A 25,758-nucleotide genomic window follows, 5' to 3' on the forward strand; every position below is an offset into this window, starting at 1 on the left:
TAGAAGATTGAGAAAACTTTTTTTAACGTGGGGAAAAAAGATTCGCTTGAGTATCAGAGCAAAACAAGCTTTAGACAACCATTTGACTGACATCTTCCCTCTAAGTTTTTAAATTTCTAGAAGGTGATGAACTTGTAGCAAAATGTTAGTCATAGATTATTAAATATTAAAACATCTATTCAGTAAAGGAAAAAATACCCAAAACATTTTGTCTTACACACAGACAAGGAACAAAACCTTACTACAGTGAAGCTTTGCAATAAAAATTATCAAGAAATGAAGAGATTTTAGGGACTGAGGTTAAGATCAGAGTGACATGAATCTAGTAACTGCTCTACCCAGCCAGCTCATCTATGATTTATCCAATATCCTAGATTAAAGTCAAGTCATTTAATAAATGTATGATTGAAAACTTCCATCATTCATCAACTCTCACGTAAGTACAGAAAGGACATACTGACATACTTTGAGATCTTATACGCTCTTTTAGAAAAGGAATTAAGACATACCTTCCATAGGAGACCTTCATATCTTCTCAGGGGTTTGTTGATAACCTGCATAGAAATTAAAGCTCATGTAGGAATCGCTTTAACTAGACAGCCTTGGCATTTTAAATGGATACAAAAGTTCCTACCTTTCCAGTTTTACCTCCCAGTATCAATTTCATTTCTGCACCTTGGGCTAGATCGAGGGGTGTCTGATCTGTTTAGTAACCAAGACACAGCATGAGAATTTGATGTAAATAAACCCAGATGTACTTCACTTAAAAATAATCACTCTGACACTGTGTTTACCCATTAAAGTTTGGTCCCATAAGCATCCACATTTACTTGGAATTGGGGAACACGAGCTCCTCAGGGGCAGAAGACTAAAAAGGCTCTGAACTTCAGTGCACTGAACTGTCCTTCAGAGTTCTACTAGCTATAGAGAGGGCTTTGCTCTTACTTATTTGGTTTTAGCTCTTCAGCTATATAAAACAGTTCAGAACATTCACAGAGGCATCTTTAATCAGATTACAAGTACACAGTTTGCATAACATCTGTGTAAAGTTTTCCTGGATTTGCTTTCATTAGAAGCCACTTTCTGAAGAGTCACTTTGTCTTGGCCACATCTTCAATCTTAGCACATTTTTGTTACATGTGTTCAGTGTTTAGCATCAAGAAAACAGAAGCCAGGCACATTTCATGGTTAAGACAGACAGCAGGTAATTTTCTAGAAATGGGTAAGTTTGGGGAAAAAAAAAGCATATATAAGTATTTTGCTACAGCTTTTAAGTCTCTTGCAATCTAGTCAGTGTTGGGCTTCCTTTATTAGTGATACAAAACTTGTAAAGCACTGTAAGATTTTTCCTGAACATTGATTGGTAAGTAACATAGCTTGTAGAAGCTGTTAAATTTCTGTCTCCTCTTAACATTTTATGTACTTCCATTTGGTACTCACCATTTTTGTTTTTTATTTTAGGATCTGCTCCATTTTTTAGAAGTTTCAATGCACAGTGCTTATGGGCACGGTATGCTGCACAATGCAATGGTGTGTTCCCCATCTGATCTGTACAGTTTATATCAGGTGGTTTGGGCTTGTTCAACTGGAAAAAACAAAGTTTTGCTTACTTATCAGTCTTCCTCCCTCTCCAGATGCCACATTCATTCTTTTGGAAGTTAGCTGTTCCTAACTAGGATGCTTCAGTGTAGATCTAGCAACAAAGAGGGGATGTAGCAAGTGTTATGAGAAGTGCAAAGACTACAACAATCAAACAAGATGCTGAACTAGAATAGGAACTCTTTAGGGTTTTTTGCTTGCTATACTCCTTCCACCTCTACTGCACAACATGGAAACATTTATCCTGCTCAATTGCAGAGTGCCAGAGAGAGTTCCCCAGCACTGCAGTTCAGTCATTTATATTGCTAGAATGGCCTTGTTTGATTCTACTGCCAAAATCTACTGTGCTCCGTAGAAGACTCCCAGGCACAGCCTGAAAGTTGCACAAGCCAGTGCTAAATCCACAACAAGTTTGTGTGGCCACTCTGTTTCAGAGCATAAGAACTTTGTACAGAAGGGTGGCAGGCCTGACAGCGTCAGTGACAGTGCTATCCTAGGCCATTGGAGCTCCTAGTATAAGCAGTCTGTTATACAAACAATTTTGCTGCATTCTTAAGATTAGAGCAGCTATGTAACTGAGGAAAAGAAACTAAATCTGAGTTTTACTTGGACATGATATAAATGTTTTGAGAAACTGACCCCAAAGACAAGGGTCATTAAGCGTGACACTGCTAACCACACTAAAATACCACTACACTTCTACTCAAGTATGTGGTTGTTGGATGTGTACATGGGGGTTGGCCTAGATATCTTTAAAGGTTCCTTCCAACCCAAACCATTCTATGTAACATCAGTCATCATAGTTAAGCTTCCAAGTCAAACGGAACTGCCTTAATAGAAAGGCTTAGTTACTATGTAGCAGTTTTAGGAGACTAGCCACAAGTGCAGGACAACAATTTTAGAGAAACAAAGTTTAAGCCTTCTGCAGAGCCATTTGCCATCTTACAGAAATTACTCCATAATAACAGAATTCCCATGGCAGCAATGTAAGTTAGCATCAACAGTAACCACCTTAAATGTGCCTCAAAGATAGTCCAAAAGAATAAACTGCCACAGTTGTTACATACAGTTTAATTGAAAATAGAACACAAGTCAAAAGAAACAGCTTTTGGAGTATAACCTCATTAATACTGAGGTCAAATATTTGAGTTCATGAAGATTCCTAGGTTTTAGCTTTTTGTGACCAGCTGTTTTACACCTGCCTTATATCTGCCTCTCCTGACTTCCCACCTCCACACCTTTTAAGCCACAAGCCTGTGTTTTCAGCAGCTTACACCTTGTATTGTAAGGCAGTATTTTGAATAGTTTCATGCATCAACTCATTGAGATAAAAAGCTCTCCAGTCACTTATGTTAATGTACAGCACGTTTTTAAGAACTCACAGAAAGAACACATGGGTTTTGCCTCAAATAGACTAAAAAGCCTGGGTTAAGATTCAGCTACTGAAGGTATAGCTTTTAGTAGCAAAACACACCGTGATGTAGTGAAATCTTGACAGAAGCTCAAAAGCCACCACTACCATTTGACTTCAAGAAACTTCAATAGAAGGAGCAATTACAAAGTTAAAGCACGTGCATGAAGAGGAGAAAGATAGTCTGAAGTCCAATTAGAAGGTTTAAAAAAATTACACCATTAAGTTATCTCCTCCAGACAATTGTGTTACAATACTCTATACAGTCTTTTTTTCATAAAAATAATCAAGATAAAGGAGAATTAACAATAAAAGGGTATATTTCAAGTAACTGGCACTCTGTTGCAAAAGCAGAGCAGTAGAGAACAAATTCTGGTGTGTTAGCTCTCATATAAAAGTAGATGTAAGCAGCTAAAGTTTCATGAGCATAATAGTCTGCTAATTAGAAAAGAGATACAGTAGGGAGCAGAAAAGCCTGAAAATTAGTAGGCAAAGTACAAGGAATTCTCAAGATAAAGGGCAGTTCAGAAGAGCTACACAAATTCGCCACAGAGGTATTAACTTAAGGGTAGGAAAGTCAAGGTTGTTTATATCAGAGCTGTAAGTGAAGAAAGTTCTTTGGACATTAAGAGTTAGCAGGAGTTTTAAAATTGGATCTCAATGGTCACAGGTCCAAGTATTCACCAAAGGATTCCAAGAAAAACCTGCTATGACTTGACTTAAAACTGCCTCAGGGTCAAAAAATATAGCTGTCTTCACCTATGCAGAGTTCAATGATACTAAATATTTAAAAAAATCACTTAGAAAGGAAGATGTTCACAATAGGAAGAGGTACATGTGCATGCATGGTGAAATGCCAAATGAGAGAAAGCACAGTTCTTATAATTATATTTTTCTATGAGGAGTCACTTTTTTTCTAATTTTTTTCACATCAGTTTAAGGCTTGGTCAGCAGGAATGCAACATCAAATGCAAAAAATGTTACAAATTACCAGAATCAAGAACAGATAACTTATGCCAGTGTATTTATTACAGTTAATACAATCATGCCAGTGTATTAATGCACTGTTCTTCCACATCTTAAGTACAGTGTACATCTCTGGTTCTCTCTCAATTTCAAAGAGGACAGTACAAAAAGTACAAATAAGAATTACAAGGATGACCAGCTATTTAAAAACAGTTTCCATGCAAGGACGTGTTAGAAAGACAAGGGCTCTTCAGAGTAGAGGAGATAAAATCAGAGAATGGCAAGAACAAATTTTGAATAGGTGTTCTGTCTGGCTTCTAGGCAGGAAATTCAAGAATGTCAAATTTATCAATATACAAATTTCACATTTATGAATTTTCCATTAGAAGTAAGTAGAAGTATTCAGACTGCTTTGATGACTTAAGTAGTATTACTAAAGCTGCTAACTAGGTAGAAAATGTTCCACACCGCATGTCTTACTTCCAAGGAAACTCTTCAGGACTCTCAAAAGCCCGAGTTCAAGCACTGAGACCCTGCCTCAAAATCCAGCTGCATGTGGTCCTGGGCAACCTGCTCTAGTAGATTCTGCTCTGCAAACAGGAGTTGGACTAGATCATCTCCAGAGGCACCCTCCAGTCTCAGTTATTCTGCGATTTGCTTCTCCGATAGCCTTATCACGCTATTGTATTGTTCAGCTTGAACTACTACAAGCGTGCACATGCACACTTACACAGTTTTCAAGTCCTGCTCAGCATGAAATTGTGTTGTACAGATGACTGCCCATTAAAAACTACAGAGACTTCAGCTGCAACAGATGCTAACAACAAAAGCTTACTTTCAAGATTTAAAGTAGGCCATACTGTGGTGAAAACCTAAGCACCCGTGACATTAGGGTATCCACAAAAACATAACAAGCTTATGTCAGTTGATCTAGAACCATTACACTCCTATTTACAACTAACTGAATAGTATTTAGAAAACTATAACATGGAAGAAGCTGAACACCATTGTTTTGCAGCCTCCAACAAGGAGGCTGCAAAACCCTTGAGGGTTCAACACCTTACCAACATAACACAGTGCATAGGACTAATGTTCTGGAGTCACAGCACTTTGAAATGCAAGGCCTAATGTCACATGTTGCCACATCAGCATTATGACTTGAACCACTTGACAAAGAAGCATTGCAGGCACTTGAATTCTTACCAAGGCAGTCAGTTTCCCTGTTTCCCCCTCTCTTGCTGCTCCTAAGAGCTCTTCTTCCAGTTTCCTTTCTTGTGTCCTTTCCACTGCTATTTAAAGAAACCCAAATTTAAGGTCTGTCTCAAAGTATCAAGTACATATAAAAGTACAGCATTCAAGAAACTATATCAAAACAAGACTAGAGAAACAAAATTTTCCAGTAATATTTGGGACAGGTATAAATAGAATATTTATTCAGAAAAAGTCTGGGTCAGAGAAAAAAATATGCTCAAAACCATGTAATATTTGACAAGATGTGTGTGTATACACATATGTCTGTTTGGGCAGTGTTGTTTTTTATTTGGTTGGTTTTTAAACACTTACAACCCAACCCCACTCCCTAGTAAAAGGGAAAACAGGGGAACTATGTAACATCCCCTCAGATCTTCCCTGTGTTCTTTTCAGTTTCTCTTCTACTTTTCCTATCATCCTATAGGAATTTTATTATTCTCTAACAATCCAGCAGATTAGCAGTGAAAAGGACTGTTATCTGTGCATTTGCACATAGAATCAGAAGAGAGACTTTGCACATATACAGTCTTGTGGTAGTGGACACAGAGCTTTAGCAGTATTTAGGGGTATCACATAATAACACCAGGAAGCAACACGGTTCTTGAACTCTCCAAAGCTATAAGCAATGAGCCTAAGTATTTGGACACCATTTCCCTCACTTTCAACACCTCAGAGGCAATGGAGGAAATGAGGGGAAGGGTTTTTACTTTTTTTCCTTTTAACATAACATCCAAGACGGCAATAGCAAGTCCTAAACTTGATTCAAAAACTGGGTCACCTTTGCAAGCTATTCAGAATTTTGCCCTTTAATAATTTAGTTGACACAAAATCACTTTTCTTGACTTGAGTTTTTCCTTTTCCAGTGAGCTAAGGCTTTGGCTGCCATGTACCATTCAGAGCTGTAGCAAGGATAAACCCAACAGAAACGGTTACATGAATAATGCTATTAGCATTCCTGATACTTAACTGTCCAAGTCAGTTGCAGTCATATTGTAAAAAACCCAAACACCCAACTGTCAGTACTGCAGACAAGAATCAAAAACTATAACTTTTTTCTTTCTAACGACCACATTTAAAGAGAAAATTCAATTGAGGTCCTGTACCTTGCAAGAGAAAAACCAGCTTTTAGAATGTACAAGTGTTGAAAAAAAAAAAAACAAAACAACAGACTGTGACCTATTAAAGTTACCTTCCAACATATTCCTTATGTCTTTATCATGAGTAACTTCTTTTGCTGTCTCTCCACTCCCATTAACAATAGAAGTATCAGCATTATGCTGCAACAGTAACATCACCACCTCCTGGAAAACAATTTGAAAAACACTGCTTATGTATCTCTTATGGCAAGGCCACAATCAGGCTTTCCAGCTATTGACATCCTGTAAGATGAGCTTGATAACGGCTTCTCACCACTGCTGACGTACAAAAACAGGAAGGGATGTTTTAGAGAGATTGAAGAGTGCAACTAACTGCAACCTTCTCTCTCACGTCAGTCAGGCTAAAGGAGCTAACAGATTAGTTTTAGCTGAACCTAAACACTCTTATTTAAAAGCTGACGTACCTGGTATGAATACTGAGTTTGACAGATTAAAATAGTACAAGTGGATCTTTTGGTAAGAGACTATAGTCACTCCAGAAGGGCCAAGAGGTTATCCATAGAGGTACTACTAGTTTGGCATATGGGTAGCAATCAAACTAGTTTTACATTACAGGCCTATAAAAAGCTCTTTAGTTCTAGTTTTCTATGAAGAAACAGCACTTCCAGATACCAAATGGACCAGCATGTCCTAATTTATAGTTTTTCTCCTCCAGAAGCCACTAAGATTAAAACATTGTGGTTTCTCTATATGTAAAAATGCAGTTAGTTAGGAGAAAATCCCTATTCCTTTTACTGTGTCAAGCACAGCAGGCACAAACAAATTAATCTGTTGTACTTCAGCAGTAGATGGGAGATTTTACACTGGTTTCCACATGGTAATTAGCACCTGCAGCTAGAGATAGTGCTACACTTCAGCATTTTCTCTGAAAGAGCAGAACAGAAGGAGCATCAGTTACACAAGTGATGCACAGTACTACAGTGGAAGACAACAACTATTTCTTTCTGTCTGCCAGCAAAATCTCCACCAATAAAAAGCTAAAAAAAAAAAATAATATGACAAAGTATACCAAGGAAAACCCTGGACCAGTCTTCTCCTGTCTTCAAGAGAAGATATTTGTACGATGCTTTTGTTCTGGATATACCAGCTGGGCAATACGCCTACATCTTTTGAACACACTGTACCAAAACAGACAGTAAGTAATTTTTAGACACTGTAAAAACATCTTTTTGAAGTGATCTTATTGCTAGTATTTCCTTAATAATTCTGTAATTGAGGCTTAAAAAAAGCAAACGTACTTTACCTTACGACCAGTGAAAGCTGCACGATGGAGTGGAGTGTCCCCCATATCATTCAGCACATTCACATCTGCACCAGCCTAAACAGCAAGACCAAAAGACATCTGAATGTCCTTCCAACAAGAACTACATAGCTATTGCATTGACTGGGGGAAGAGGGAGGACAGGACACTAATTTAGGCCTCGTGGCAAATCAGATCAGAATTGTAACACAGCCATCCTGGAAACAAAGTACATATATAAGATTCATAACCAGTGATCTATAAACTGCTTCAAAAAGGAAAAGCCTCCTGCGTTTTTCCAGGCATCTCTCTCACTTCTCACCAGCCTCCTGGTGCTCCTGACTTAACAAGTGGCATCCTCTCTAGGCATCTATCACTGCTCTTTCACTTGGAATTGAAAAATTCCATGTCAGCATTAAGACAGTACCATTTGAAATTTAACCTTTCTTCTCCTCCCTTTTCTCTTCTACAGTCTTTATCTCAAATCTCCCTTCCTCTTGTCACACACTTTCTCCACATTTTCTCTGAAAGGAAGACTGCTTGCACAGGCATTGTTCCAGGAAACCAAGAAATCCTACCCTTCTTTTCCTTACGCATTTCTTCTACGCCACTTTACCTAACCTCTCAAAAAGTTAGAAACAGGGCAGGACATATATAACTATCACATATGTTTAGATCACATAATTTAACCAGATCACTGCTGCCTGCCTAAAGTTAAACTGACTCTAGTTCCATAGCTCTGTTTCTGATAATATCTCATTCACTCGCTCTTTGAACATAAAATCATGGCACAAGTACACAGAGATACCTATAGATGCCTAGCTTTCAGAGGTGCACAGCCTCCTTTATTACTCCACTCATTCTTTAAACAATACCCTTTCAAAAGCCCTATGAGCAGAGAAGAAAGCACAAAGTTATACACACTCTTCCAACTTTGGAAGTGTTGATAAATGCATTAAGTGACAAAACTTAAACTTTTGTTTTAAGTAGCCCTCTTGGATTCAGAGCAGCATTATCTCCTGAACAGGTGTGTAGGCTAGAGAAGAATTTCTCAAAGAAATCTCAGCTTTATTTCCTGCTTTAGTCACGATTATGGCTGCCAGCCTTTACTCTGAATGAAATTCAAGCTCAGATTAGCTGCATTTGTATTTGAGCCTGTTTAGCATGTTCCTGCCACCTACAGCAAAACTTTTCAAACAGGAATACGGTATAATACAGTTAGGGTTGGTTGAAGCTACCCTAACAGCTGAGGGTAAAAAAGAAAACCCTGTCAGAAACAACTGCAAATGCAGTGCAGATGTGGCTATGACGATAAATATAGGTCAGGTTTGAAATTATAAATCTCTGTAGCCAAAGTTCATTATTTCTTTCTAACATTTTTGAAATAATGAGTCAAACTACATTAGCCTGTGCCTGGAAAGAAACACAAACATGTTACTTTGCACAGAATTCTGGACATACTTCTATGCACAACATCCAATTAGCTAACAGATTTTTTTGCATTTGAAACACTTTAGCCTTTCCTGCAACTCAGTATGTGAAATTGCCTAAATAATATACTTTATACGCTATAGTAAGCTAGATCAGGCCCTTGAAACATTTGCATTGCTAGTATCAGATGCTGGCTTACTATACACAGATATCCAGGGAGCTTGAAAAGGGCTGAAGCTTTCACAAGTGCATACCTATATACTATACATTTTTCATTCCCATATTCAGATGGTTACATAGACAAACACACATACCTCATGAGAAAGTTAGCCAAGTACTGAGAACAGTAAACACTGTTCAGAGTAACAGCTGTATACTACTGTATAAACTTCCAGTGCCACTATTTTGGGTCCTTGTGAACTGGGCTGATCTTAATACCACAACTATTTCATTCCTTAGCAACAATCAGCTTAGTTACCTCTGTTACACACAGATAAATTGTAGGATTGACCTCTCCACAAAGCCGCCTTTCTTCTATTACAAAAACCTGAATAAATACTGCTTCTAGCATAACAAAGAATTTTCTGCCTTATATACACAGAGGCAAATAGAAATATACCTTCAGCAAATCCTCTACCACAAGAGCATGTCCGAAGTAGCATGCAAGGTGAAGAGGTGTCCAGCCCATATTAGATTTACTTCTGCCTAAAAGACAAAACAGGTAAACTAAGTTTTGATCACACAGTACAAAAAAGATCTTGTCACGTGCTTGGAGGTTGGCATGGATGATCATTCTTCACAGGAACAGAGGAGCAAGGCAGCTGGAAGCATCAATACTGTTAACATCATCTGAATTACTGAATTGGGATGCAGTCTGAGAACATTAGATTCAAACCTATAAAATCTTCAGGAGAAAGTCACGTAGTCTGATGGTGACTAAAACTTCAGTTTTCATGTAATACCTTGTCCTTCAATAATAGCAAGAAGTTTCAGTTACTTTTAGCACATGCAAGTACATATTTCTCTTGTTTATCAAAAAACAGTTTGGTTTATCTGATTTTATATCCTGCACACAAATGAGAGTTAGGACGACCCGTCTTTCCAAACGGATGATTCAAACCAAAACAGGTGGGATGGCCTAATGTTAGGGGTTTTTTGTTGTCTTGTGCTTGTACCCAATTTTAATAAAGATCGCCTTATTAAGTATCATGATTTGAAATCTTTGTGCACTGCAGAACTTGTGTACCATCTACAGCTGTAAGCCTCTGCAAAAATGATAAGCAGAAGTAGGAAGCAGGCACAGAAGTTGGCCATGCAAAGGAAACTATCATTTATGCTTTGAAGAGCATTTAAAGCATGCCCTGGAGGACTAGCTGCATGAATGAAATTCAAGAACTGTCCTACAATCAAAAGCAAGATATTAAAAGTATTAGAGATTACTAATTTAACAACTCATGCTAGGTTCCAATTGCAACAGTCAACTGCACTGAGAAATGCTGATTTGCTCTTTGTTTTTACCAAGCAACAGACGCACAGCATTCCAAGTGCCATCTAAAAGCTATCATTCATATTTGGAAGCAAAATGAAAATGAGGCATTATAAATGGTTTTGAAGTTACTGACAGCATTAAGTTTCCCCTTTTCATATATCCTCAAGCCTTGAGGTCTAGAACACGCATAACATACATTTGCCCTGAGGGGACACGCCACTAGCACAAGGAAAAAGAGAACTCCTGGTCTTGCAGGTTCATCATTCTTTACGCCCTTGTATTACAAATTAACATTAGAATGTGGTTCACAACTGAAATATTTTCCCATTTCTTATAATTGTTTCCAACTAACATTTCTGCCCTCTGTTGGCTATTTCTTTTGCTATTTGGTTCTTTCTTCTCAACTCCTGCTGTTGTTCCAGATCTTCCCCTCGTCCCAGTCCAGTCTACAACAGAGTTCCTGCCCTACATAACCGATGGGCTCAAGTAACACAGAAGATAAATACTGTGTGGATCACTAATTCTGGGGCTATGTATGCTGGATAACATACTAACATTCATCCCTCAGTCTAGTAGGGAAGAAGGTTCTTTCAAAGAACACAAAAGAGGTCCAAGTTGCACTGAATTCATACAATTAGCCCAAGATAGTCATTAGTTACAGCACTGACAAAACAGTGCTGCTACCAAGGAATCTGGCCATGAAAAAAAAACCAAAATAATTGGGAACCCAGCCAGATTTGCAGTTCTTACTGAATAAAGTGCCAGAGGCTCTTGTTCTGCATCCACTCTGAATATTTGCATTTCTGATGTTAGCTGACCAGTTACTTCAAGCTCTTGAGGTATTTGTTACTTCTCTTCAAGTTGTCACAAGTGTCTGCACTTTTAAAAACTATTATTTTAAACCAGGACATCATTACACTGGGGAGAACGCAAAGAGAGGAAAACAGAACAAACACAACAAAAAGTAATTCCCCTAGCCCTCCCGCCCAGTTCTTTGCTTTGATGCCAGTCAGCTATAAGTCTCTAAACAAGTGGTTAATATTTGAGAATAGAGACAAACTAGGCAGTCATCCCCTCATTGTGGTTTAACAGGCTACTGTGCAGTCACTCAAATGTACATTTTGGTATAAGGCACTGTTGACCATTGACCTTATTTTACACTTTCCTTACTTTGCAAAGTCCTAGATATTCTATTTTATTGTACTTAAAGAGAATAAGCCAACATAGCCTTAGAAAATACAATCGTTTTGGATGAAACCCAGGTTTAGTCCTGTTTTAATGTGGATACCTTCTTTTGAAACCAGTGAACTGAGAAAACTGAAATGGAATTCACATCATTTCACTGGATTCTCATCAAGCAAGTTTCACTTATCTGCAAGTGTTGACTGGCTAGAATCCAGTCACAACAGAAAAAGTAGAAGCCTGGATTTATTTTTCTCTTCCTTCACTTTGGCTGAAATCAGTATGTTTGAGATCACTCTTGTCAGACTTCACACTTGCGAATCTAGAGCAGAGCCTCAGATATAAGCTCACCCTTGGAAAGACAAGACAGGTTTTACAAGATGTTCAAGGTAGATTGTGGCACCCAGGCACATTAATGTGCCAGACTTCTGTCTCCCAAGGCATGCTCTGGGGGAAGTTCACACTACCTCCAGTACAGCCTCCCAGCTGCTCCAGAAGTACGTTATTCCAAGCCAAGTGTCATTGCCACATCAGATGCAAGTCCATAAGGAACAGCTGCAGCATTGAAGACATTCCCCATACCCTAACTTTCTAGGGATATCTGATTATCCAGAGGGTAATGACAGAAGGACAAGAGGCTGTAGGAAAGAGAGGGAAGATTGAGGGCTGGAAAAAGACAGTTACAGTCTACAACCTGTATTTTAGTTAATCACCATGCAGTTGTGCAACTACTATCTGGTAGTACCTAACAGATCAGGATTTGTAGCAAGACATAGTGGTTCTGGTAGTGAGAAGGCAGAATAGCAGGGGTAGTTATACTGCAGATGCTGGCCTGAATTTGTCTGAGTCTATTTCCAATGGAGTACTCTATGGGACCAGAGTGATTGAAATGGTCAGTCTCTGAAAAGTGACTGTGGAAGAATAGAGATTTAACTCCAAAGTTTCACACAACCGGAACAGTTCCCCAGAGAAAACTTGAGTTATGCTTCTGTGTCCTCTAACATTTAGAAGAGCCAGAACTTAGAGAACAGAGATTTCACTGTGTATAGACTCCACATTCAGATTTTTTTTTTTTTTTAAACCTAAACTATCACCAGCATGTTCCCTCTAGTTTCCTAGGCCTCCCATTAGCAAGCATGTATTAGCTGGATGGTCATAAATTGCTAAACTGGAAGAGTAACAGCTAAGCACTATCTATCCCTTCATTAGCTGAGTCTCTTCTACCTAGCTGCAAACTTTCACAATACTAACACTTAACTTTGAGCAGGAATGCTGACCAGAGGCCAGTTTGCTTGATATAATACAGGACTGCAGATTATGCCATTTCATTATGCTTTCTTGACTTCAGATTATGTTTAAGAACACAGCTGACAAGCTCTGAAATCTCTTCTAAGCACCACAGCAACTTCTTTATGGGTACTGCTGCATGTATCTTAAGGCATTTTTATTTCAGCTGTTATTTCACTACTCACATTGTCATGAATATTTACAAAGGACATGCTTGTGTGGGTAGAGGACTTCAACTCCATCAAGCTCTGTCTAGTTCCCCTTTAAATTACGAACTAGCTCCCTGAGGTGAAGTAACAAGGGTTTGGGTTTTACAACTTGTTTTTTGGAGGTAAGCACATTAACTATTGGGAAAACACAGGCATGGCTGAGTAGTCAAACAAAAGGATGAGTAAACTGATGATTAAGAACTAGAGTTGAGAAAGGGCTAGAGCTTGTTCAGATAACAGGCTTCCCTGCTCTTTAGGGCAAGGTGTTCCCTCTGTGATGGCTGAGAAGCAGCATACTTGCTCTCTCCCTAATTCCTCTGCAACACTGTCTTCTTAGTGCTGCTTAACAGTTAAGTGCCGGACAAAGAAATACCAGCCCATGTAGAAAGAGTGCTTTTTTGAAGCAACCAGAAACATACTCAAGTAAATAAAGAGAAATAGGAAGCTACTAAATGAATAAAGAAATAGGGCAGTCTGTGACTGCTAACAAGGTTGCAAATTCACCCCTAGTTTGAAGGTTTAATGCTCAGCAAGTTGCTTAGCTGTAACTATGTTAGCTATGCACATGAAAAACTTTAATTTTGGCCAAAGACCCAGACACAGATGACTAGCAGTTTTACTTTCTTTTCTCAAGTAACCTAGTATAATGCTAATAGTAAAAAGTACGCATTTGTCCCAACCATTCCTGCAAGTGGCAAGAAATATAGCTGCTCCTACTACATGATAATGAAACATGGGCTTAAAAAAAGAAAAAAAAAAAAACCAAACAAAAAACACACCTAACAGAGCACAAATAAACTACCTAATCTTCTTTGCAGCCTTGTTGGAGGCTCTTTACCTCCTTGAACCATCCCCTGGCACCATGGTCTATTTTGTTTAATATTAGAGCTCCATGGTTGGCATAAGCATGATCTCAGGCAGAAAGAAGTACTGATTCTTTGTTGATATTTCTAACTTCTGTGAATTAGTCTGAGGTTTTCTGTACATTACAATTATCTGTACTCTGCTTTTATGATCTCTCCCTTACACAAGTGCGGCCTTAAGAGTCACAGGGTGAAAGCAGTTATATAACCAGTTTTTATTACTGTCGAGTACTCCAAAGAAAGCAAGGTTATGCTATCAGTAAGTGTTTCACTACCTGTGGCTTCAACAGTGAGATTATAAACATTTGAGGAAGGCTACTAACCTTTACAGTTGATATCAAAGCTTATTTCTCCTTTGTTCATGGTATCCAACAGCTGTTTAACTTCTTCAGCATTTCCGTTTCTAGCATCATGAAGAAGCTGCTGTTCTGCTTCAGTACTCATCTCTAATAAAGACATGACAGAACCAATTTTGCAATCTCTTATGCTGCTATAAATTATGGCATAATATTATGTCACTTTTCTCCCTTATTTAATATTAACATGAGAAAGACAATTATTTCCTATATGGAATACACTTAACGTGCAAGCTGGTTTTGATTATTCAGCAGCCAGTCATGCCACTAAGAGGCATTAAAATTCCTCATACAAAGCAGTCAAATGACAATATACCCATGTTTTCTTGCTTCTTGGTTTTCTAGGTTTTAAGTGTGCCTTGAGAGTTGGTACTGTACGCCACAAAGGCAAGCTTTGCTACAAGCATAACCAGTAAGCATTTAATTTTTCCTCATAAGTTTTTCACCTTTACCCCTTAAGGTTTCCAGAGGCAGTAAGAAGAAAAAAAAAAAGAAAAACCAAACGCCTTCCAGCTCAAGTCTTTCTTCAGAATTAACCGAGACTTATTTTGACTGCCAACCCTGGGGAACGGAATCGATCTTCACATGCAGGTCCCCAGATATGTATCAGTAACTGATGGACCAGGTCTTGAACTCAGATACCTGATGCCGTCTGACCTTGACTTGAAGGGGAGTCATATACTCAGTTTTGTAGATTTGACCTAATCTTTGAGCACTATAGCACAACATAAAGAAGTTAACACGTGACTGTAAAACATAAGCAGCTAATTCTCATTTTACCATTGCTTTTGAACTACAAGAAAAGGTACATTTAAATCTTTCAAAGAATGGAGAAAACAAAACCTGTCAGCATTGGTGTTTTTACAGCTCTCTAACAGACAGGGAGCCTGAGACCTTTGGGCAAATGCTACTACTACTTACCAGGTCTCTCACTGAATACAGTTATTAAGTGACGTCTTGACCAATCTTTTCACATGGACAGAAGCACAACCTGAAGTTGTTCTTCCTTTTTTTTTTTTTTTTTTTTTTTTAAAAAAAACGCTGTTACAACAACTAGACCCAGATGCAGCACAGCTCAGCACAGAGCTGTCCCATTTATGTCCCATTTAAATACACTGCTTTTAAGAGGCATCAAGCATTTAGCATCTTCACCTAACACATTAAGTTTACCAGATCCTGCAGAATCTAGGTTTCTACAGTCAGTTAATGCAAAGAACATTACTGGCTTCACATAGTTAGCTTTCCTATACTAACAGAGGCTTTGATTGGTCCCACAACCTGTTTACACTCTGCTGCATTGGACAGGCAGCTTGATTGCACCACACGCACACTCACATAGCTAAAATAGATGCAGGGAGCTCTTTGACTACTGTAAGATGAGAAGCCACTCAGCAGGAAAAGAGACAGTGAGAACACTGGGTAAGCAACAAAAAGCCTGTAACAGTGACAGATGCAATATTCAAGACTGAGACAGAAGCCTAGAATAGGACAGACTGCCAAAGTGCTAGCAATAGAGAAGAGTTTTCCCCTACCTTTTGCTCAATCAGCAAAACAAGAAAGGAAATTAATTTTTAAAGAATTTGGGAAAGAGACTAAGCAAGCCCTTTCTAGCATGTTTCAAAACAGACTGGATCTGTCACCTGTAATCTCCCACAGACACAGGATACAAACGCCTTCTCCAGCAGTGGTTAGAGAATACTCTTGTTTGTGCCTGCTTTTCAGTTCTACTAGAAAACAAAACAGTACTAGTCCTTCTAGTAATGCTTTGACCCCTGAAGCTACCTTCTCCTTTAAACTGGAGTCTATCCACTTGTCCGAGGCAACACAGCAGTTTGTTGTCACTGGGGCAAGTATAATTTTCCTCAGTGAATCGGTTCTACCAGTGTTTACAGAAAAATCAAAATCAAATTATGTTAGTGCATTCTCAGTCTGTAATATTTTCTTTAAAGGTGAGTGATACTGTTTCAGGCAGACACAGGATGCAGCACTGAGAATTGTACAGACAAAAGCTAAGAGGATAGAACTTATTCTGCTGGCCTACCCATCAGGGATGGGGAAAAAAAAAAGAGCAGCAAAACCCATCCTTAATTTTCACCCCCTCCCACACAATCTCTCTTTAGCCATCTCTCAAATGCCTCAGATGAGAGAAACATACTCCTATCAATACTCCATATCATTTGTCAACATCCCACATAACACAGCAGGTATGAATAGCGATGCACTCTCAATACATTAAGAAGCTGCAGTTTCCATTTGATATTGATGCTAAGGAAGAAAAAACTGCTTGGGAAGTGAACCAAGAAGCTTATCCAAATGCACAACTCTTGTATGCAGCAAGGGCAGTTACGTGCATGAGCAGAATATTAAACAGTTTAAGATATATGGAAAGCTGAATCACTGTGTAAATTACTTGCATGATTTTTTTCTCCCCCCAGGTAGTCACTAAGTTAAAATCACTGATTTGTTTGTACTCTTACAGCAAACATTACCAGTAGAGTGACGCACAGTAAAATGGCTAAGAAAGGTCTGTCTGCTTCACTGGTTTAGTCCCTGAAGACTTTGCTGTTTAGGCCAAGCCTCCAATTTCAAATGCACTTTGTAAGCTTGAAGCATGCAATGATGCAGAAGAATGACTGTCTGCTATTAGTCATAGTTAGGAGGATCATTCGCATGAAAATGTTCCTACAGTTGGAGCTAGAAAGTGAATCTGTGTGCAGTTACTCATCAGACAAATGATACAGAACCTAAAGTTTTAGCTAACAAGCTAAATGAAGTACCTAAATGAAGCTGGCAGCACAGGGGCTCTTAACAGAACAGCATAATTTTGAAATCTTGAAAATACTGTTTTAAGCAACAGGATTTGCTGTATAAGGGAGATGAGCAACCACCAACAGAAGTTTTAATGGCATATTTAGAGTACAGAAAGAAATCTATATACAGGCACTCAAGCACTATGCGCTTACAACTGCACTTTGTACACCTGCATTCCCCTACAGACAGGAGTTTATTTGGTCACATGACCCATCACCAAGAGAGCTTCAAAATCCCTACCCACCAGTTTTGAAGTATCGAGCCAGATCATCAGCACTGAGGGAGAAACTTAATAGTTTAGTTTGGATTTATTAGCCATAAGATACTACTAGCAGGTTAATCTATATGAATTGTGCTGCCTATAAGCAAAGCTGCTAGCTACTTATGAGAGCAGACATCTATCTGTTCAGTCAGCGGTGTTGCCATCATTACCTCATTCCACTAATCAGCTGATACATGTTAAACTGCCTTTCACAGCTCATCTTTACACCTTGTGCTGTTGAAAGGTTTGTATGCTAGGCTCTACAGTCACTGGTATACCGTAAGAAAACAACACAAGAACAATGTTTAGTGCCATATATGCAACTAAGATGTGACTGCAAGGCACTTCTGTTGAACTCATTAGGACTACTGGAGCAGTACTTGACTGCTAATTGAATCTTATCCTTTAAGAAGGTATAAAAAAATAGCACTGAGATGCTCAGCTTTTATCTTCTTCTACGAGACCTATGCCAGGGTGATGTTGTCACGCTGTTAGAGTATCTGTCTTCACACAGGGGTTGTTTCCAACACAGACTAGAAAGCCCAGTTTACCATCCGGTCTGCACACCCGCTTAAGGGAGTTTTGCGGAACACTTAAACACAAAAGGCTACCTCTCATGGTTTAACCCCAGCCAGCAACTAGGACCATGCAGCTGCTCACTAACACCCTCTTCCCCGCCCCCCAGAAGGGTAGGGAGAGGAGGGAGTAAAGGAGGGGAAAGGAAAAAAACTTTAGGTTGAGATAAAGACAGTTTAATAGAACAAGAACAGCAAAGGGAAATAACAATAATAATAACAGTGAAAGAATATACAAGACACAAGTCACTCTCACCACATAGTGAATTGGTTGCTGAGCCTGACCCAAGCAGTGATTGCTGATCGCAGATCCCCACCCCCAGGCCAACCTCTATTTATGTACTGAGCATGATGTCCATGGCATAGAGTATTCCACTGGCCGCTCCAATGTGCTGTCTATACTCCTTCTCAGCTTCTATGGGAAGGTCCTTGAAATGTATAAACATCACTTAACAACTAAAACAATATTCATTATTGACCTTCCTTTCACAGCAATCACTAGAAAGAAAATTAACTCTTTCCCAGCTGAAACCAGGACACCAACTAACTACAGATATACAAACTACCAACTTCACCCAATTGCTAGGAAAGACTCCAAGCAAACAAAGCTGTTTTTCCTCACAAAGTGGTCTAACGAAGGCCTAAAGCACCATCCCTGTCCACAGGGCAGCACCATTGATATGACCCACTTGCTTTTCCTATGATTTCTTTTCCCGCTGAGGTCTCCTGCCATGTACACAGCCCGGAACAGTGACAATACACGCTAACCAGAATGTGGTTGGCTTTCACTCTGCTGCAGCTTGAAAAGCAGCAGAAGCAGTACTAGCACTGCCCAATGTAACATTAAGGCTCTGAGTCAGCAGCTACTGGTTGCATAGGAAGTTTATTTGTAACAAATAGTAAGGTTTGTAAAAAGCACAGCACTGACTAGTATTTCAGGAGATCTCCCTCTAGCAATGAAAACTAGATTCTTGTAGGAAAGGATGATACTTGCTCAGGAAGACTTCTTACGTGTCCCAGCATGCACACATTATGAAGTGATGCTTGTAAAGGAGGAGGACAAAATGCACCAAACCGCACAAACAGACAGAACCTGTCTACAAACCCACACACCACACTGCACTGACAGGAGCTGCTCCAAGAAGAGCTGCAGTACTAGAAGCATGAATGATGTTATCTGAAAAGTAGTTATTTTAATCTTCAGTTAAAGGGTTCTAGAAGTTAGAAGTTGAATGTGCTTCTATGACACAGTCTCATGGTACTTCACGTGAAAGCACCACCTATCTAGAAGAAAGTTACTGTCTGCTCAGTAGCAATTAACACAGATGCAATAACCCAGCATCTGTTCAATACCATTACCAAGGCAATAACTATTTAAAGTAATCCTTGTTCTCAGGCGTCTCCTGGCTGTTTTCTGCACATAGTTCAGTTCTGTTACAGCAAAGACTTTCTTTCAGCCCAAGAGCTTTGAATAAGCTTACTAGAGCAAGCGCGAGATCTTACCGGATCACCAAGCAAGCCCAGCGCCGAGCAAATAACTGGAGTTCTCCACAGGCGACAGGAACCGAGCAGCTCGTTTCAGTACCGGGACTCAAAACACTTTTTTTTTTCTTTTTAAGGCGACAGGCTCACGGGCCACAGCCACTGCGCTTCTTGCCTATGGGAAAGGTGCGCTCAGACCCAGGGCGAGGACCGGACCACCACTCCCGGCGGCACGAGTCACTCGCCCGCAGCGCCGCCGCGGCTACGGGGCAGTTACAGACGGAAGGAGGAGGAAGGACCACCCGCGCACCGCTTCCCGAAGGCCACAGCCGCCCTCTCCCCCCCCCCCCCCCCCCCCCCCCCCGCCCCGGCTACCAAGGCCGCCTCTACTTCACCTCCTCAGCCTCCAGCCAGCCTTTACTTCGGGCCGCCCCCCAGCATGGCCGGTGGCTTTGCCGGGTGAGAGCCACGGGGCGGGGAGGGACGGAGGAGAGACGGTCAGCGAGCCGGGGTCCCCTCCGGGGCGGGCGGCCCGGCGGGGGCTTGCACCCCCTCACTCAGCGCCAGCCCCACAGGCCTCCCCGGCCCGGCAGCCCCACCGCGACACCTCACAGCCGGCGCTGGCTGAACTTGGCGTGTCCCTGTTCCCCCCCTCCCCGGCCCCGCGGGCACGGGCGGGCAGCGCCGGCTCGGCAGCAGCCCGGGGAAAAGGGGCACCGAGAGGCACAAGAACGGCAACGACAAAACCGCCGCCGCGGGAGGAGGAGCCGCCTACCTCCCGTTACCCACGTCGTTCCCAACCCCCTCCCAGCAGCCGCGGACGAAAAGCCGCCCGGGACGGGTGGGCTGACCCGCCGCAAGCCTCGCGCCTCGCCTCTCCTCACCGCTCCGCGCAGCTCCCGCCGCTGCCCGCCCCGCGCGCACGGCACTCCCGGTCCGGTCCTGCCCCGCCCCCCCCGCGTTGTGTTATACGCACCGGCCCCGCACGTGACCGGCGGCGGCGCCTCGGCAGCATGGGCCGCCCACCCCCTCCCTACGCCGCGCAGGGCGGGCGGTGCGGGCTCCCGGCGGGGAGAGCTGCGCCCTCCCCCCTCGGGCGGCTGGGATCGCTCTACACGCGTGGGGCCAGTCCCGCGGGTCCGAAGGCTCGCCGGGGCCTGCCCCAGGAGCCGGCGGGGGGGCAGCAGGGCCCCGCGCCGCCCGTTTTCTGAGAGAAACGAGCCCACACCGGGCGCGGCCGGTGGCGACCGCCCTTCCCAAGGGAGGGACAAGCGACGCCGCTGAGACCCCCGGGGCCGCCCGGCGCAGCCTGCCGCCGCAGCCCGAGGAGCTGGGGGCGAGGCTTTGGCTGTCCCCTCCCCCCAGCCCCTGCTTCTGCCTCGGGCAGCCATGGAGGGGCGGCGAACAGGCGGCGGGAACGCCAAGATGCTGTTAGGCGTTCGCGGAGGGGTCGGGCAGAACGGCCTCCAAAAAGGGCCGTAAGAGAACTGGAGCGATGTTTCCGAAGAGGGGAAAAAGGGGGTCCTTGGAAGTTACTTCAGTCCCGCATACAACTGTGGTGCGAGTGAGAGGAAATGGTGAATACAGACAATACTCCTCCGAGCAGCATAGCCAAAAACAACCTAAGAGAGTGAGAGTTTGGGTACTACTGGGGACAAAAAATGACATACTTTGGTCCACCACTCCTTCCCATCTGCTCATCCTGCCCTTATTTATTCTTCGTTATCCCTTTCACCTGAAGCCAATAGCTGGCACCTCATTTTTCTGCCTTTAGCACCTGAGAGGGGTTTTGTACTTTGAGAGCGCCCACAGTGCCTTTGAAATCCTGCAGGAATTTATGATGGAAGCAGGGAAGCTTTGTGGCGTTGAGGCGTGACCAAGTCTGTGTCATATGCAGAAGGAGCACTGAAAAGGCAGAGCAGGAGGCACAGCTGCCATGAGAAACTATCTTGAAAGATTAGGATGAAACTTCTGTTCCATAAGTGGGCAAGTTTAAACCTGAGCAATTCTTGTGAAACTCTTGGGACATCAATAATGAGGCATGTTTCGTTTTTCTATATTGTCTATAGCTACATATATTTTTAATGTTTTAAGAATGAAGTACCAAAAGAAGAAAAGAAACAGTTCCACACCTGCAGAGATAACACAAATTTACCGTGTTTGCGCTTCTGCTTTTCAATACTTTAAATTAGTTTATTTTAGTTAAGAGACCTGTTTCCAGGGATGCTTCAGCATCTGACATCTGAGGGGCTTCAGTGAAGGATCACATTGACTTTCTTCCCTTAGAAGCAGGTCTTCAAGTTGTTGTCCTTACTTTCAGAGCCCTAGCTGTTTCATGCCCACATTCACATAATTTCCTATGCTCTCGGCCACTCCTGTCAGGCTATTTAAGCTTCTTTCCCTTTATTTCTTCCTCTTGCTTCTGGCTTTGAGGCATCTTTCACAATCCCATAACTGCTCTTGGCAACCTCACAGTAAATCAAGCGTCCTGCCCTTTTCCTATTTTGTATTATATTTACACACACAAATACTATATATAAATATTTATATTATTTCCTCATATTTATTATAAATTTTTTAAATAAAATGAAAGTATCGGCATGCCCCCACTCTGTAACCCATTGCAACGCAGCACAGAGTTACAGCACAGTGCTTTACCCTTCAGCCCATCCATTAGACTGTAGCTGCCTGTGCTACACCAGGGAGCACAGGCAATGGATCGAGAGGGGGACACATGTGCAGGGTTTTTCTCTGACTCTCAGTAAGAAAGGCCCAACAACAAACAGCTTAATAAAATACCTGTTTGAAAAAGGCAGAATAGAGTCATACAGATAGCGAGTAAATCTTATGTCCCTTCAGATGCTGTGAACTCCATGTTCCTGCAGCATTGGACGGACCCTGGGTGGACTTCTCCCACGGCATGCTGTACAGGTCCCATCCGTGGAGAGAAGCTCCTCCCTTGGTCATTCGAGCTATTTTAATTTTCTTACAAGATAACAGTTATTCATAACGGATGTTCACATGAGAACTTGCTGTTCTTATAGATAAAGGCAAGGCCGCACAGGTGCTGTAATCGCCTGCACCAAGCGGGAGCTGCCCACAGGCTCCTCTGTGACAAGGAGCTGGTGGAGTTCATCCTGCAACCAAGAGATGTGTGCAGCACAACACAGGCCTGAAGGCAGCACAGCACAGACCAGGGCCTGCTCAGGGTACCTGTACCGTGGATCACTGACTGGTCTCTTGGTCAGGATGACTACACTCCCCCTGCTTCCAGCGTCTTCAAGGAGTGTCTATTTTTCACTGATGTTTTGCCTCCTTGCACATCCCAGAGTAATAACCCAGTGCATTTTGGACTTTGAAGTGTGGAAATGAGGAAAACAGTGTTGCTGATATCAAGGGTTCTTTCTGTTTTGAGCATCTCTTTTACCCCTTTTTTCATGTCTTTCCTTTTTCAGATAACCAGTTGAAATTAACGATGCAGAAAGCATAAAACGCTTCCCATGTTAGGGCTGAATGCACTGGCAAACAGCCTTGCACAGAGCTCACTGAACTGTTTTGTCAATGATTTTCACAGAATAGTATATTTTACATCATGCTGTATTCTGGGATGGGGCGATGGGGCAACGCGGCTGCAGAATTCAAAGCTGTAAGGCCATAGCGCTTCCTGAAGAGAAACTTATTTAGGGAGGGAGCTTCTTCTGGGTGTAGTGCATAATCAACTAGTTGAATTCATTGCTGCAGGCAATCAAACCCTATGTCTAGAAGTATTTCAGCTGGAAATTTTGAAATATTACCACTCTTCATTGCCATTACTTGAAAAAAAAACCCAAACTGCACTATTGTGGTTGATGTCATCATTAGCAACTGTACAAGCCAAAATGCTGATCATTTCTCATTTTGCAAGGTACCATTGGCAGCTGAGAGAAGACAAGCAGCACCTCCCTACAGCCCTTTCTGCCTCTGCACAGTTGCTGGTGGTTTATCTAGGGCTGAACTAAGGAAGAACTTTTGGAAAGTATTTCAGACTTGGAAAGGGACAAGACTTAATGGGCATTTATGTTGCACCCCCTATAAAACTTCACAATTTTATGTATCATACAGTAACTCTTTATTGCACTGAAACTTCCTTCCTCTTCAGACCAGAGCATACTGGTCAATTTTGAGATATACAACTTAGCAAGGGAGTAAATCCATGGAAATGATAAATGGAAGAAATAAATGATACGACAGGTTGCACATATGTTTTCACGTAGTAAAATGTTTAATGACTGAGTATTCGTTAACTGACCAAGAGTCATTGGACAGAAACTAAAAATACGGTCCTTAGTAGCTTGCACGCAGCCCCGGTGCACTTCTTGAGAAAGTAGCTCCTCAACTCTGTCGGGAAAGCAGTGCAGCAAGCACAGGCCCTTGTCATATTTCCTTACTGATTTTACTTACTTGGCTGGCAAACGACAGGCAACAGGAGAACTAACTAATGTGCTGACACTCTCAGATGTGATTCCTGTGGAACTTCTCCCTGGATTACCAAGAGCGACCTCCGGTGAGTGATGAAAGCAAATTTTCATGTTGTTCTGAACTGCCTGCAATAGGAATTTTTACAGATCATAGAATCACAGAATCATAGAATGGTTTAGGTTGGAAAGGATCTTGAAGACCATTGAGTTCCAACCCCCCTGTCATAGACAGGGACACCTCCCACCAGACCAGGTTGCCCAAGACCACGTCCAGCCTGGCCTTGAACACCTCCAGGGATGGGGCCTCGACAACCTCTCTAGGCAACCTGTTCCAGATGTGAGTCTGTTGCTGATATTTATTTCATACTTCACAGGGAATAACCATGTAATGTGGTTAATCTGTAGACGGTGTAAAATGAATTAACTGCTGAGGTTAGGAATGCTTTTTACTGCTCAAAGCAGTGCTGAAGCAAACTCAGGCAGTTTCTGGAGGTATCCTCCAGCAGAAAAAAAAAATCATATAATAGAGAAGGGTTCGTTTTAACATGCCCTTTTTATCTGAATGGCAGGAGAAAATGTGAGAATTCACTGACCCTCTTCTGCCAGGAGGCTCCTAAAACCTACTAGCAATTATGACTGCGTAGAAAAGCTTTCTGATTTCTCTAGCTCTACAGAAGACAACTGTACACTGCTATAGCCAGCACACCACTGAATTGTGGCTAAAAGAGAAGAATTGTTCTTCACCAAGATGGAAGCTGCCTGTGCATACACTTCTCCTGAGCCTTACCATACATGTAGTCTTAGACCAAGATTTAGGGTTGTTCCATGCACTTTTTTTGTTCTTGTGATTGAATCAGTTTGGTGTGGTTTTAGTTCCAAAAGGATAAATTAGCTGCATGTGGAGAACTGTGAACCTTGTACCTAATTTATGACAGTTCAGACCGCAATCTAGTTTTCACATCATTGTGAAACTGAAATCAGCTGAACTACTTTGTACTTAAATGTATGTATGCTCCGTATTGGATGGTCCAGATGGAGATTTATATTGGATGTACAGGGGAAGCAAGTGGAACATTAGAGAAAACTTTGTGGTTTGTTGGTAAGTCACTATAGCAAAATTCTCTTATTGAGCTATTATTAAGACAAAACTACTGTACTGGCAGAGCCTCAGTAGAAAATTTTGCTTAAATACAGAATACAGAACTAAGGGCATTCATTGGTAGTACATGACATGACATGGTCCTTATTTGTTCTTAATCTTCCTCTTTTCTTCTATAAAAGAGAAGTTGCAAATACACCATGCTGCTTGCACTGTTGTACGCAAAATAAGCAGGGTTATTGATATTTTACTCCAATGTTTTAGTTCTTACATATTTCTTAGTTCTATATATTTCGCTTATTTGTGATTGAACCCTGATTCATCCTTCTGTGTTTACATACTGTGACCCCCATCAAAGTTAACAGTCAAACTCCCATCAGCTATAGTGAAGTTAAAATTTCGTGCTGTATGTTTACATGTGATTCTTACTCACAAATCAGAATTCTTCACTCATATCAACTGTGGCATTTTATTCCTCATCAGAATTTATGTGCTGTTAAACTCTATACTGTCTTCCTAATATAATTTATGTAACATCTAAAGCTTATAAGGTTTGGCCCATGAAATTAAACAAACGAGTAGCAGGGATAAAATAATTTGCAGCAAATTAAGCTCACGTGAGCTGAAGTTT

The 25,758-nt window shown here is 41.5% G+C and overlaps 1 protein-coding gene across 7 annotated transcripts in view; it reads right to left on the reverse strand.

The window, feature by feature from the left end:
* The window catches only part of OSBPL1A (oxysterol binding protein like 1A), a gene marked incomplete at its 5' end in the record, with an annotated part of 81,597 nt that extends 61,097 nt beyond the window's left edge, over positions 1-20,500 (reverse strand). For 2 of the 7 annotated variants that reach the window (XM_082480116.1, XM_082480111.1), the window contains 8 exons: positions 510-554; positions 635-702; positions 1,441-1,585; positions 5,180-5,265; positions 6,417-6,528; positions 7,628-7,702; positions 9,675-9,760; positions 14,409-14,544. In XM_082480116.1, coding sequence (XP_082336242.1) covers positions 510-554; positions 635-702; positions 1,441-1,585; positions 5,180-5,265; positions 6,417-6,528; positions 7,628-7,702; positions 9,675-9,760; positions 14,409-14,544 — 753 coding nt within the window. Of the gene's footprint in view, positions 1-509; positions 555-634; positions 703-1,440; positions 1,586-5,179; positions 5,266-6,416; positions 6,529-7,627; positions 7,703-9,674; positions 9,761-14,408; positions 14,545-19,570; positions 19,747-20,346; positions 20,365-20,455 lie in introns of those variants that run through there. The other 5 variants (XM_082480113.1, XM_082480115.1, XM_082480114.1 and 2 more) reach the window with 5 other exon arrangements.
* Between the last annotated feature and the right edge of the window lie 5,258 nt (positions 20,501-25,758).

This window comes from Vanellus vanellus (genome assembly GCF_965231255.1).
Source record: "Vanellus vanellus genome assembly, chromosome: 2".
Taxonomy (NCBI): Eukaryota; Metazoa; Chordata; class Aves; order Charadriiformes; family Charadriidae; genus Vanellus; species Vanellus vanellus.